Genomic DNA, 15,278 nt, shown 5'->3' with positions numbered 1-15,278 from the left:
GATAATATTGTGCAATCTGAGCCGAAGAGTGGCTGTTCAATAATAATTTTGCATTAGTAAACATTTTTTTTCTTCTAAATGAAATGTGGATCCTAAAGCTACCTGGTGCTCACATCATTTTATGTGGCAGGAGAGGGAGATCAATTTTGTCTCCCTTTTTGGTTACAGCAGTGGAAGAGTTTAAAGTGACAAGCCTGGGATAAATGTTTAATTGTGGCCTTTTATTTTAATCTATTTCTCAGACCACCTGGCTGATTAATAAATTGAGTAATCTTAAATTTACACTGCCATTAAGGACAGGGAAAATAAAAAATAAAAAAATCTCTTACAAATTTCTTGTAATTTATAGATCATTTAACAGTTTCTGTTTTTTGCAGTTAGAGTTTGAATCTTGCAATTGCTCTAAGGTGCATTTTGCAAGAAAGTCTTTGAGAGATTGTAAATTTTTGTTTGAAATGAGGAAATAAAGCCTTCAAATTGTGTTATGGGGGTGACATCATATTGGGTACTTCGCTAGAGGACTGAGGAAAAATGACTGTCTCGGAAATAAGAGGTCAAATTAAATTGTTCCCGGTCATGTACACATTTAAGGCTGTGTATATAGCTCTCTGGTGTCGGGACTTGAATGGTGGGGTATGACTGCAGTTGTCCCCTGTACATACCTGTGATAGTCAGGATGATGGCACCGATGATCATTATGAAGGTCTGCAGAGTGTCAGTGTATATTACTGCAGCCAGGCCACCTGCGGGACAGATGATAGTGACGAGAAGCAGAACTTGTCATATGAACAATAGATTCAAGTAAAGGAAAGTATAAGATTGTAAATTCGCATCACTGTTATTTGAGATTTAAAAATAAGAATCTGGTGGAAACCCATGCATTGGACACCGTGGGGAGTGTGTGGAAGGCAGTACCTGCGATCGTGTAGAGGGCTGTGACCGCCAACATCAGCACTGTGGACAGGTAGAGGTTCCAGCCCAGACACACCTGGACAAACAGCGCCCCCGAGTACAGGTCTGTCTGCAGGGGAGGACAGAGCAGGGGAGTCAAGACAGCGCACACAGCAACAGCACTTTGTCTAAGGGTCTATTACGGTCAATTCCAGCTATGAAGCAAAAACATTGAATTGACTTACATCAACGCACATCTTCAGATTGAAACCTTGTGTTTGTAGACATGTTAGCAAGTGCCATGGTAACTAGAACATGAAAGAATCAGGCAACCGGTTGTTCATCTTCCTCTTCCGCTCGGTACATCTGAAAACGCAGCCCTGAATGATTTTAGTCATAACTGTTTTTTTTTTTTAAATCAATCCATTGCAAAGTATCTTTCGAGACTAATGTGTCCACTGTTTTCTGTCCATATTTTTGCGTTGAAAACATGCTCCCTCATTGCACACCCATGTGAATCCCAAAATGGTCGACAGAATGCTTGAACACAACCTATTCTAATGACTTGATTGTAAGTGGGGATTTGTCAGTCAGTGGCAAATTGGTAAATGTGCGTTTTCTAGAAGAAATGATTACATGTGTATTTCCAGCCATAAAAGTAGTCAATACAGGACTGATATTACACTTCAATTAGATGAACATCAAAGCAACCTTTCACTTTGGCAACAGACCAAGAATTGCCTGCAGATAAATGAGACACAGGACTACCCTGTACTGAGAGCAGGTCATTTGTTTAGGCAAAACTGCAAACTTGGTATTTGTACCAAGAGCAAAAAGTGCTTCCACTGACTTTGAAATGGAAAAGTACTGAAGTGACTTAAGGCTTTGACTTGATTTGAAATGTATGAGCAGTTAAATCTACCTGGATTGTGTCTTACACCTTAAGTTATGGCACTAAGAGTTGAATACAATTAACGAGATAATAGGGGATATTTAGTACAATACAGATAAAATGTTTTACACACAACCCAGGTTTAACACTTTAATTCATTAAAATGTATTGAAAATAATGAACGTCTGCTCTGTGCAGTCTTGACTGAACTAAATGTGTCTCTAATGCAAATTACCAGGAATTAGTCTAAGGATTTGCATTAGGCCCTCAGGCTTTTTCTATGGAAATCATTAGGGTTCTTATTTCCTGAATAGATGTCAAAAAAGAATCATTGTATTTGAAAAATCCCTTCAGCCCCACTACTGTATTCCTGTATCAATATGCAGGCTGTTGCACAAAGGAGGCTGCCAGGTGCCAACAGCAATCTTCCCGATAATTAAGCTGTCTACATTTTAGTGTCGTTTGTCTCTTGTTTATGAGTAACACTGAACAGCTGGGTATGAAAATTATATAGACTTATCACTGACATTATTCCACATGCATCTGAAAACCTGTACCTGACCTCAACTGCCTGTGGCTTTGTTCCTTCATCATGGCACAGTTCTTACAATGTTTCTTCACTGCAGGAAACGTTTGTCTCCCTGCACTGAGAGAGAACTGGAAGGCCCGGTTGGGAATACGATCAGCTGTACAGAGCGTCCTCTTCTCGGTCTGGTCTCGGTTCAATTTACAGAAGCAAGGTGCAGAACCATGTCAGAGACTCCACCTCACTAATGCCCCTAATTCACAGGCACTGTCCCCCTCCATACAACCCACAACGAAGAGCTTTTATTGTCCTGCTGGTCATGACAGTCATTGGCCTGGAGAAAAATCAAATTGCAAACTCAGCCACCAGTAACAAGGTGCCAGTCTGCTGCTGGATGGCAGATTACTGCTTGCTTCCATATAGTGCCTGACATCAAGTGTCTGAGAATAACTAACAATTGAGGAGTGCTTGTGAAGTTCAGATATGTATATTTAAAATGAGTAAATTCCAAAAAATGTTCCTCTTTTTCACTCCGGAGCCGATCACTGAATACAGATCACGGCTAAACCTCTGTTGTGCTTCTTCAGGGAGGGAGCAGACAAGACGCAAGTCAAAGCCATTTGCTTTTCTGCATGCAGATAGATAGGCAGTCAAGGAATACGTGAGACGACTGAATTAGAGATGGCCAGTCGGGAAGACACATCTACATTTTTTCTAAATTACATACTATCACTTTAGATTACTCCCTTTGGCTGCCGGGCAACTACTTGACATCAGTGACGTACCCCAAAATTTATCCCACACTTCTCCTTTGTTCTCTAGATGGCTGTGAACGAAAATGTTTTTCTAAAAATCAGCTACACAGAACTACTGCACCTGCCCTCTCCAGAGCAATACACACAACTAAAACTCATACAGGGGTTACACAATCGTGATGCAACAATGCAAATACAGTATTGTTGACATCTAGACAGGGCACTGTCCCACATCACCCACAGCATGGTTGAATGAATACATCAGAGCATCAGGTGGATTCCTTCAGCAGGCTTTTAGCAGATGTCCCACTCAGAAACCCCAGAGATGCAGTTTTAATATGGGCCCCAATCTCCCAATTCGGCACCACCTGTAGATAGTGATCAGCTGATCCCAAACTACCCAAGACAGATCATAACCATCGGCAACCAGAACTGGGAACAGAGCCCGAGTCACTTCAGTCTCCACATCTGTTGCAAACATAAATCTTGTTGCTTAACATATATAATAAAGGGACCTTCTGGAAGTGTAGTCCGTGCAGATGTAACATAAGCAGTTCAAGCGCTGCAATTATTCTGCCACAAGTTGCCCCAGACAAACACTGTAAAATTACAGATGTTTGATAAGTAGGTTACAACAGCTGTGTCAGGGTCTGCGGCTTGGTTGGCACATTGCTGTGGTGCACAGAGAAGGAGGGGGGATTGGATTTCTCTGCTGAGCAAGGAGAGTTTGGGTGGATAAAGGCAGTTTCGAAAAGGTTATTCGTTGACAGCATTCCTGGCATTGCTGGGAAGCCCACATGACGGGAAAAAAGCAGCCGACAGAAAGGGAAGGTGTTCAGCAGTTTACAATGAACAAAAGGTGAGAAAAAGAGTGAGCAAAATATCTAGAGGGTGAATACCAAGATGACAGTGGCATGTGGAGACTTGTCACTTTCCTGTCCCACAGCTTTCTCTCCCTCTCTCCTCTCTCTGGCATCACCCAAAACCTAATTGATACAGAAAGCTCTGCAAGGATTATCTGCTCTTAATTCTTCAAGTTCTGTCAACTAAATTTGTAACGATTGTTTTTCAGTCTTCTTTTAGCATTGTTCATTTAATAAGTGTATTGTGCTGACCAAACTAAGGTAGCAAACGTTACCTCCCAAAAGGTGTAATTCTATAATTAGTTTATTGCTGGAGAGATTGTTCCACAATAAAACTCTATCCCAGTGAAAAGATCAGACAGTAACATTAGAGAAACACTCCAGTTTCCAATTAACTCCGCTGTGAGTGTAGTGATTGCTTTGAGGACAGGACGTGTGGGAATTAACTGGAAGAGGGTGTTTTTCCATTTTCATTTTTCTTTTTTACTCGTGTCACTCCCATTTTAGAACAATGTGAAAGTTTGTGTGGAGGCATCGCAATTATTCTGGTAATCCTATCACAGTGAGAACGCCACAACAGACTCTAAAAACAAAAACGAACACATAAATTGCACGCTGTTCCCCCAGAGGCAATTAAACACAAGCTAACTAACTCACTGACATTTAAACCGAGACATGCTGGGGATTAGATCTTTATGAACCACAGGCATCTGGGACACACAAGGTGATAAGGTCAGAGCCGCCACCCACTGCCAGGGTGGGAACCATCACTTGTGAAAATATGATCTGACATCTCCATTTCCTGATAGGGATCTATTACCAACACAATATCTTTGGTTTTGCTTACTGCACAGTCCTGAACCGTCATCTAGGATGCTGGTGTACCAAAGCCAGAGAAAAGACTCCCATTTTAAGAGCTGTCATGAGCTTAGCTGTGATTTATGGTTGCAGGGTGGTTACTGGACTTTTATTTTCATCTTTAATATGAAAGGTATGTTTCATCCAGCTCCCCACAAACACTCAGTTCAGGGAAAATACTGTAATAATAACATATTTTGGCAGAATTTCCCTGAAACTCAATGTATCCAAAATCAGGCTGGACTGGTTGCTGTACCATGTATAAAAAAGCTTGGTGGTGGCTGAAATATTGATGGGGAATTCCTACTTTATGCTGATTAAAAAAAAAATCAGTTCTGTTTTTGTCCACAAAACCACATACAGACCCAAACAAAAATTGCAGTTTTAAAACTATATCAATCAAAACAAAATATCCAGGATCAAGTTTAATGAACATACTATAAGCCTGATTGTTTTCACATACGCATTTATCACTTTCAAAATGTATTGTCAAATCATTTTTCCAGCCATCTTATAATATTGCAATATCCAGTTCATTTGCAGCAATGTTTTTCAGCCCTCAACTTAGCTCGATAAACAGTCCGTTTAACAATAATATTAACATATCGATATCTTTTCAGAGATCTGAACAACGATTCAGCGGAGACAAACGGAAATATTCCGCTTGGCTGAGCTTGAGAGAGAGTGGGTGTGAATTTCACTCCACTCCCTTCTTGGCAGTGAGGCTGTAAAGTGTGTATATATATTCCTCTACACAAATCTACACCCCACTGCCTTCCACAGACTGCTGGAGGCTTTGGACAAAACCAGACGCTTTCAAGTCGTACACTGTGTGCTTAGCTTCTGTTTGCATAAGCCAGTGAGCTGGAAAGGAAAATAACACAGTGACTAATATCTGCTCTCCTTATTTAATTAGACATCTTCTCTGTCACATTTTGCACACAGGAAGCTAGTGACTAACTGACACTCCACAACAAAGGCTATTTTGTTCTTCATCTGAAAAGCGCACGGTGGTTTTGTTTTGCGATTATCATGTCCCTTTCCTAATGTGTTTATAATCTGTTATGTTTACTGCTGCATGTGTGCTTTCTCCGGCCCGGGCCCTGAAGAGTCCCAGTACAGCAGACAACCCTTGAATCATCATTTTAGAAATGTCACATTATGAGCAATAAAGCTGGCTGTTGTCAACATAGAGATCACCTGGAATAAGACCTTGAAATCCCTTCAGCCTTCAATAAATGTTTCCTCAGGCAAAGAGTTAACGTGCTTTCGTGAACAATAACTAACTGTGCTGTGTTATTCCTGAACCAAACATTTCAGAGATGGTTATGGTTAGGGTTTAAGGGTTAGGTCTAGGGTTATACGAGGGCTGGAGAACACTACACCCTGGAGCTCCATGTCAGGAAACTGTGAGGATAGTATCTGGAACTATACAATGAAGTGCTTTTTTGCCAATGAGGATGGATTTTGTTTTAACCCCATTTTAGATTGGGTCCACCATGGCTAAAACCCTCATAACAGCACCTTAATAACAACAACAACGCAGGACAACCTGCGGACATCCTCAATATTGTCAACTGGGAGACCATTGCTTGTCTCCACCCTGCAAGTCTTACTCTGTCCTGGGTGACACTGTGTAGGCGAACAGGAGTGTAGGGATGTGTGCATGGTTGCTTGGTGACCAGCACTAGGGCTTAATTTGAACCCCCCTGGGAGCTCCTTTCATCTGATACAGCCTGCATTGGAACCAGTCATATAGCTGCAGCTTGGCACTGTAAAGCTCAATCTGCACTGTAAGTGAAGGCATCTATTGCCTGAGCCACTTTGGAGCATCTCAAGATATCACATTAAAATGGCATTCTGTCCTGAACATGAAAAATCCCACGTTTATGTCATTGTTCAGTAACTGGCCCCATTCACTTTCCAGGCCGCAGTAAAAGACGGTCATCTTCCTAATTATCAAGCAGTTGTTTAACTGTAATCCTTGTTAATAATAGACTTCATTGATCTGCACAGCACAGGAGATGTATCATCTGCAGATGGTAAGATATGATACAGATATGCCAACACCCTCTGTGCAAATGTTCTCAGGTTCTCGGGTTCTTCAAAGGTAAAGCGGATATACAGGCACTGCACACATATAAACCACAAATAGATGTACTGCATGTTTTGATGTCAAATGTCCTGCATATGCATTTCTTCTTGTACTGTAAGATTGTCAAACATTGCAAAAGTGATGGCACATTCAATTACACAGTTATGGCCGGCTACTCTAGTTAGACTTGTGCAGGTCTCACTGTAGTATATTGGGTAACCATTTACCAGTTTTTCATCTACAGCTGCAGTAGCCCCTGCGTCCTGGTGAACTGTAGCACTGATGACTCTTTCCCCACTGCAACAATAATAGAAAAGCCAGCTACACTGTCCATGGGTTATTATTCTGATTCTGATGTAATTAGAAGAAGATATATATATACAGTGAGGGAAAAAAGTATTTGATCCCCTGCTGATTTTGTACGTTTGCCCACTGACAAAGAAATGATCAGTCTATCATTTTAATGGTAGGTGTATTTTAACAGTGAGAGACAGAATAACAACAAAAAAATTCAGAAAAACGCATTTCAAAAAAGTTATAAATTGATTTGCATGTTAATGAGGGAAATAAGTATTTGATCCCCTATCAATCAGCAAGATTTCTGGCTCCCAGGTGTCTTTTATACAGGTAACGAGCTGAGATTAGGAGCACTCTCTTAAAGGGAGTGCTCCTAATCTCAGCTCGTTACCTGTATAAAAGACACCTGTCCACAGAAGCAATCAATCAATCAGATTCCAAACTCTCCACCATGGCCAAGACCAAAGAGCTGTCCAAGGATGTCAGGGACAAGATTGTAGACCTACACAAGGCTGGAATGGGTTATAAGACCATCGCCAAGCAGCTTGGTGAGAAGGTGACAACAGTTGGTGGGATTATTCGCAAATGGAAGAAACACAAAATAACTGTCAGTCTCCCTCGGTCTGGGGCTCCATGCAAGATCTCACCTCGTGGAGTTTCAATGATCATGAGAACGGTGAGGAATCAGCCCAGAACTACACAGGAGGATCTTGTTAATGATCTCAAGGCAGCTGGGACCATAGTCACCAAGAAAACAATTGGTAACACACTACGCCGTGAAGGACTGAAATCCTGCAGCGCCCGCAAGGTCCCCCTGCTCAAGAAAGCACATGTACAGGCCCGTCTGAAGTTTGCCAATGAACATCTGAATGATTCAGAGGAGAACTGGGTGAAAGTGTTGTGGTCAGATGAGACCAAAATCGAGCTCTTTGGCATCAACTCAACTCGCCATGTTTGGAGGAGGAGGAATGACCCCAAGAACACCATCCCCACCATCAAACATGGAGGTGGAAACATTATGCTTTGGGGGTGTTTTTCTGCTAAGGGGACAGGACAACTGCACCGCATCAATGGGACGATGGACGGGACCATGTACCGTCAAATCTTGGGTGAGAACCTCCTTCCCTCAGCCAGGGCATTGAAAATGGGTCGTGGATGGGTATTCCAGCATGACAATGACCCAAAACACACAGCCAAGGCAACAAAGGAGTGGCTCAAGAAGAAGCACATTAAGGTCCTGGAGTGGCCTAGCCAGTCTCCACACCTTAATCCCATAGAAAATCTGTGGAGGGAGCCGAAGGTTCGAGTTGCCAAACGTCAGCCTCGAAACCTTAATGACTTGGAGAGGATCTGCAAAGAGGAGTGGGACAAAATCCCTCCTGAGATGTGTGCAAACCTGGTGGCCAACTACAAGAAACGTCTGACCTCTGTGATTGCCAACAAGGGTTTTGCCACCAAGTACTAAGTCGAAGGGATCAAATACTTATTTCCCTCATTAACATGCAAATCAATGTATAACTTTTTTGAAATGCGTTTTTCTGGATTTTTTTGTTGTTATTCTGTCTCTCACTGTTAAAATACACCTACCATTAAAATTATAGACTGATCATTTCTTTGTCAGTGGGCAAATGTACAAAATCAGCAGGGGATCAAATACTTTTTTCCCTCACTGTACATATAAGAATATAATGTACAGTAGGCAGTGCTTTAGTCAATGTAAGATGTTTCAACTGAGCATCAACTTCATGCAGTAAAGGATCATTCTTTTCACTTGCTTTATACAGTACAACAACTCTGCAAACTCTGGACTACAGGCGGGCTCACCGAGATCTTGGTGAAGACGGACAGCAGCAGGGACAGAGCCGACAGGTACATCCGGATCCTCTCCCCCCCGAAGCGCCGGCCCAGGTACTCTGGCATGGTCACGATCTGCATGATAAGAAGTAGTATTGGGATTGTATGGAATTTTAAGTGTGTTTGTGCAATATTTAACATGTTTTATACTTCAAGTATACAAAACTACAAATATATACATACAATGCATATAATCTGCAGATCATAAAGGTTTTTAATTTAAATAAATGAAATAAATCTAATGCTGACCCATATTCCCCTGACCAGCGTTTGTGTATTTGTGGTATGTACAACAATTCATGTGACAGAACATTTATGATTTGTAACAGTGAGATACTGGGGATTTTTAAAATATATATTTATTGAATTCATTGCTAGCTTGGAATTGAAAAAGCACTAAAGGAACACTTAAGGAATATAAATTAACATGTTGTTTAAAAGAAATGAAAATAAAAACATATATTAATAAAGCCTACAGCTATTCCTGGAATTTTCTGCACGTTCGCTATTCCGGTCACTGGTCTCACCCAGCTCCCAGGAAGCCTACAAGCCTGGCAGGCCCAGACACATCAGAGAAACAATGTGTTTGACTGCAGAGCATTTCAAGGCAAGTTACCAGAGAGAGAGCGAGTGTCACTCACCCCTGAGGAGATGTACACAGGCACAAACACCCATGCCAAGGCCAGCAGGACGTATGTCGCCTGCAACAACATGACAGACAGACAGACAAGACAGTTTGTTCCCTTGTTGATCATCAATACATTTTCAATTGTGTATATCAAAGGTTTGCAAGTGTTTGAACTTGGAGAACATTCCTCACAGTAGCTGGCTTTGTAGTATAGTGAATATGTTGAGATCTTGTGTGTTTTTCTTAATACTGGAGTGGAGGGTTGTGCGTCATTGTTCCAGTAAAGAAACAGCTGTATAAATAGCTAATTGTGTGTAAAAATAATGTGATATATTGTAACAATTGTAGTTTTTAGGCTTCTGCAGAAGCAGGGCAAATGTGTGGTTAATAATATAACACTCAAAATCTAACCAAATTAGACTTGCAATGCTTGACTTTTTATTTACATGTATATATTTAAATAGTCTATACTTGCATATGCTATCAAAGAACTCCTTGATTAAGTTGAGTTAGAACAGCCGGATTAGGAAGCAGAGATACTGTCAGAATAAGCCTGTAGACATTTTTATTAATTTTATTAGTTTTCCAGCAAACTCAGCAACAATGACTAATTGCAGATTTCATTTCACTCGTATTCAAAAATCCAAACTGCAAACAGGACTTAAAACAAAAAAAGGTATTTGACTGCTCCCTGGTGGACATTGATGGCATTGTCAAATTAATAGTTTAATTTTAGAGTTTTTTTTTTGTTTTTTTTTTTAAATAAAGTTTTATTTTAAAGAAAATCATAAGTTTGCATTTCAGTTCAAACCTTCCTCAACAAAATCAGATGACACTGCCACAGGAGCTGTACCACAAAATCTGTCCCCTTGTTCTTGTTTTGTTCTGGTTCTTTTCTTTTTTTCTTACATTTCCCCTTTCCAGCACAAGCTTAACACTTGAACTTAGCCCAACCTAGACAGAGATTTGCAGAGCAACCATACCGAGAGAGGAAGTGAAGAGAGGAATGGGGAAGTTCGCCCTGTGACCGTCAACTAGACCGGGTCCTGGACTGCCGCAGCTCTGAACTGACTTATGCAACCCATCATGGGTTTAACTGAAGCAATCAAACAAGCTGTCCTAGTTCTTAAAGTGCAGGAGATTCAGGAAGCCCTTTAGAGCTTGCTGGATTGTTCACTCCTGCTGTAGACTCTGTATGTATTTCCACGTTTAATCATAAAGTAACACAACCTATACACACATTATACATTGATCTTAGCCTTTGTTCCAACTCCACCACCCCTGCTAGTCTATGAACTCTTGTGATCCAGTTCTCGAGTGCCAAAGGATTTCTGCTTTTCATCCCCATTGAGCTCTGAAATTAATTTAACTAATACACTGCACTGAACCTAGGTCTAATGTATTAAAGAGAGACCTAGAAAACTTGCTAGACTATCCACCCCTCCACTGTCCCTCTGTCGATGTAAAGACTTCTCCTCACATTCCACTCAAACCCAGCCACGGCGATGCCCCCTGCAGCCCCTGTGCCAGCCAGCCCGATGAAAAGACCGGAGCCCTCACTGCTGGCAAACAGAGATGCCCCAATCTGGAGGGAGAGAGAGAGTCCATTATATGAATATCATTATTTGATGCGTCAGAAAATACTATCTGGGTTGTATGAGTGTATGTGCTGTGTGTCCATGCACACATGTGGAAGAACACGCACGTATAGCATGACTCACCGGCCACCACGCCATGTCCCGTCCCGCCAGGAAGTACCCACTGAGTGTGTTCCTGCTGACCCTGCAGGAGGACTGAAAGGGCAACGGTCACTAAAACATCCCAATGCCAATCATGGCACAAAGGCGCTAGATGATTGTCTACAGTTCAGTTTGGAAAAGTGATCAGAGATGATGCCCATCCTGTTTCTTGGTAGGGGGCAGTGCCAGGTAGATGGTGACAGCAAAGGTTAATGACCCCCTGTCCCAAAACTGAGCATGCCAACTTCAGTAAAGGCAAAATAAATCTGATACACAAATATGGGCCATGACAGGAGTCACTCTCTGGACAGATGGATTTGTTCTTCCACCGATAGGCTAAATTTTTTTTACCAAGGATTATTAACCTCGGCCAACAAGTCTCTCCATCATTGGTGAGGATTTTGAAAGCTAGATTTGATTCAGTTATTACATTCCCCTTCCACAATAGTTCAGCTCCAAGCCCAGACCGAGCTGAAGCCAATATGTCTTTCTGTCTAACCACACTGACCTGTTTCTGCTTGAGGGGAATCATTTTAGTTTCAGTTTAATCTGTGCCTCCATCAAGACTACTAGCTTCATTCTGGAGTACTGAGACAGAGGGAAAATACAATATTGTACTCGTGGGTAATGTTATATCTTTCAGTGATTTAAAATATATCCTGGAAATATACTTTATAGACATACAGCAATGTTAGAAAAAGTGCTAGACAAAACAATGTTCTAGGATGCATTAAAATACATATAGAAACATTATAAATAAACAGACATCGATGCAGATGTACAGCATATCCACTGTGGTCTGGGGAAGATGAAGTATCAATGCATCAGCTGGAGAGGATGTTTAAAATCAGTCAATATTCATGTTAAATGTATCACCCTTTTAAAAGATGAAAACCAAACCTCCAGTAGTCCACAATAAAACATAATAATTGAATGTACTTTTGTTCACTGACATCTGCACACATTTATGTGACACTTTTAGTAATATAAATAGGTGTTGACAGCACAACTGTAAAAGCACAATAATGGCCTTTGGGTTTTACTTTAGATGTGTTTTTCTCTCTATGCACATGTCAGTTTCTGAATACAATATAGTAATTTTGTTATAATATATAGTTTAATTGGTTTATTTATTTATTTTTTTCAACTGTTTTGTAGGACTGCCATAGATCTATGAGAAACCCTTTTAAGATATGGTTATATTTATTGCCCATGTAAATGCGACAAATACTTTTAAAGTCCTTTAATGACTCAAGGATTGAATTAATTACCTCCAAAAGGGAAAGAAGAAAAACAGCCATTCTAATATTTGACATACATGAACATTTACTCTGATTTGGACTGAAGGTGATTCAGAAATCATCAAGAAGATCCTAGTATTTTTTTTAAACTTTGTCCTGACATTCTCCCATGATGATGACAAATCACAATTACATTCTTGTAAGATTCTTACATAAGAAAATAGAAGTTTTCTTGAACAGTGACGTATCCGGGACCAAACTGGATGACATCATTAATTAAATTTCTAGATAATTAAAGCCAAAGATTCAAGATTATTGAGAATTTAGCACAGAACAAAATACCTTACTTTTTTTCTACCTACTTATCTGTCTCTCCATGGCCACACCCCAGCTGCTGGATACATAAGAGTCTAGCTAGGAAGGAAATCTAATCACTAAATTAGTCTTTCCACCCAATTGATCTCACTGGGTCCATCCATAGCTCATCAGAACAGCACATCACGGAACAACTAGATCTCAAGCAATCTGAATTCAGTCAAGAAGACCGAAGACGACTCCATGTCTAAAGCAGCCATCAGAGCATGTTAGATCCCAGTAGACTAACGGCCCTGTAATTCAATTTAGATATGGAAGCTTTGGTCCCACCGAGGGTCCTAGCAATCTATCCCATGCTCTTTATGAAGAACTGTTTTCTAAAGCATCTTTAATGGATCATTTTGAAGTAACTACTCTGAACCACCTTCGTCACCAGTCTTAAAGCACCCTGTATAAATGGACAGATGCTTCACCCTATATTCTTTGTATTGTTTTGCACTTTATGCTACTGCGATTCACTGAGAGAGAAAAGGGAGCTCTTACCCAGATCCCCACAGCCACATTCAGGAGGAAATAGGCTGCGATGACGATGATGTCAGACACGCTGAAGGACTGCGACAGGGCGAAGAAGGTCGTGGTGGAGTTGGCGTCCATATCCTCTCTCTCCTGTAGATCGCTGGCTCGACTGGTGACCGAGACTCCAGCAAGTCAGCGGAAAGTGTAGGGGGGAAAGACAGCTAAGAGTGTGTGTGTGGAGAAGAGGGGGGGGGCGGGTGCAAGGTGCTTCTGGAATTGATCATTAAACACATCAGCTTAATGAAGCACCAATGTCCACAGCGCATATTTATGTTTGCGTTTTTAGTCACAGAGGGAAACGTACTGGGCCCCACAGCTGGAGAGCAAACATGAAGTCAGAGCAGGAGGTGCAGTGGGCTTTGGGTTTGAAATGGAGGGAAATGGATATCGAAAGAATATCTTGAAATGACTATTAAACATTCGATATAAAAAGACCTTAACAAATGTTTTAAACAGTACAAGGTATCAGTACTATGGATTTTAGTGTTAAATTGGTGATTGGCTTCTCTGAAATCCTTTCCAAAACACACCAGGATTATTTTATACTGTTAGGAGTCTTGCATTTTGACAGGCCCAAACCATTCTCTCGCTTCATCAAGAGAGAGAAACAAACTGCATCCAGTTATCTAATGCCCATTACTGATGGTTTTCCATTACCAGACCATAATAATTGAAAAAAGGATCCTTTAAAACTGACCAGTGTCTGTAAGTAATCTCCTTTCTAGAGACACTCCCAAGGGACAAATTCATCAAATCAGTCAAATATGTGTAGCACGCTGAATGTGAAGTTCTTAATAGGATTCTTACCGGCTGTGTTACAAGCTCACATTAATGTCACTTATCAACCAGGCGCAGATAGCGTGAAATCGGGTGGTTACACTGTAACGCACTGCAGAGTACAGCACTGGGTCAGGCCTAATAATCTGCATTTACAGGGCGTCACCCGCCATTCTGTTTTGCTTTTGTAATGGTGTGACGGCTGGTTAATAACGGTTGCCAGGATTTGTCAGCAAATCTTGTCTTATACATCATAGCAGAGGCCTTACCCACTTCGGCACACTAACATTTGTAGGCATAAACCAAGAGCAACCTCTCTAAATGATTCAAGATTTAAAACTAAGACAGAATGGATTTTGGTACCAGATAGCTTGGCTGGTCAAAGTCTCTTCCCAGGAGTGTGTTTAGTACAGGAGGTGCTAGTTCCAGTCTGGGCTGTTTTAATAGCCAACTGTGCTGGGGATTCCCAATGGGGCGGTACACTGAGCACTGCCAGGGGGTTGGTTAGGATGAAGTCAGCAAGGGTTTCAACAGCTTGCTCTGCAATAACCACCTCCTGTGGCTAACCTGGCACATATGAGCTCCACAGCGTTCTCAATAAGAGCTGCCCAAGTCCTCCCCGCTATGCTTTGGCTCGGCTGTGGACTCCCAGTGCGGAAACGAGCGCCTCAATAGCACACATTGCAGAGAACGTGTGTCTGTCTGTGCATCCGTGTAGGGAGTGCAGTCAGAGCCCCTTCTCCATTTTGAAGCGCCACCTGGGGCACACCGCAGGCCTGATCAACACCACTCCACCAGCAGAGTGAAGAACCCGCTAACACCAAAATACCGTGAGGTGGGGGGGCTTCGCACACTCTCCCAAGTTCAGAGAGGGATGATGCCGGTGTATGAGTGAACATTACACATGCTGTATATGTTTTACAGTGATTTCAACTTGGGGTACAAAATAAATGATAAAAACAAAGGTAAGA

The 15,278-nt window shown here is 41.5% G+C and overlaps 1 protein-coding gene across 2 annotated transcripts in view; it reads right to left on the bottom strand.

The window, feature by feature from the left end:
• The window catches only part of slc5a10 (solute carrier family 5 member 10), a 37,328-nt gene extending 23,649 nt beyond the window's left edge, over nt 1-13,679 (bottom strand). For both annotated transcript variants that reach the window (XM_066690381.1, XM_066690382.1), the window contains exons 1-7: nt 13,498-13,679; nt 11,381-11,452; nt 11,140-11,244; nt 9,673-9,732; nt 9,002-9,106; nt 916-1,021; nt 663-743 (exon numbers count right to left, since the gene is read on the bottom strand). In XM_066690381.1, coding sequence (XP_066546478.1) covers nt 663-743; nt 916-1,021; nt 9,002-9,106; nt 9,673-9,732; nt 11,140-11,244; nt 11,381-11,452; nt 13,498-13,608 — 640 coding nt within the window. In that variant the 5' untranslated portion in view covers nt 13,609-13,679. The remainder of the gene's footprint in view (nt 1-662; nt 744-915; nt 1,022-9,001; nt 9,107-9,672; nt 9,733-11,139; nt 11,245-11,380; nt 11,453-13,497) is intronic.
• Between the last annotated feature and the right edge of the window lie 1,599 nt (nt 13,680-15,278).

The sequence above is a fragment of the Amia ocellicauda genome, chromosome 17 (genome assembly GCF_036373705.1).
Source record: "Amia ocellicauda isolate fAmiCal2 chromosome 17, fAmiCal2.hap1, whole genome shotgun sequence".
Lineage (NCBI taxonomy): Eukaryota > Metazoa > Chordata > Actinopteri > Amiiformes > Amiidae > Amia > Amia ocellicauda.
The sequence above is the reverse complement of the archived record's forward strand: the minus strand, read 5'-3'. Positions and strand labels throughout refer to the sequence as shown.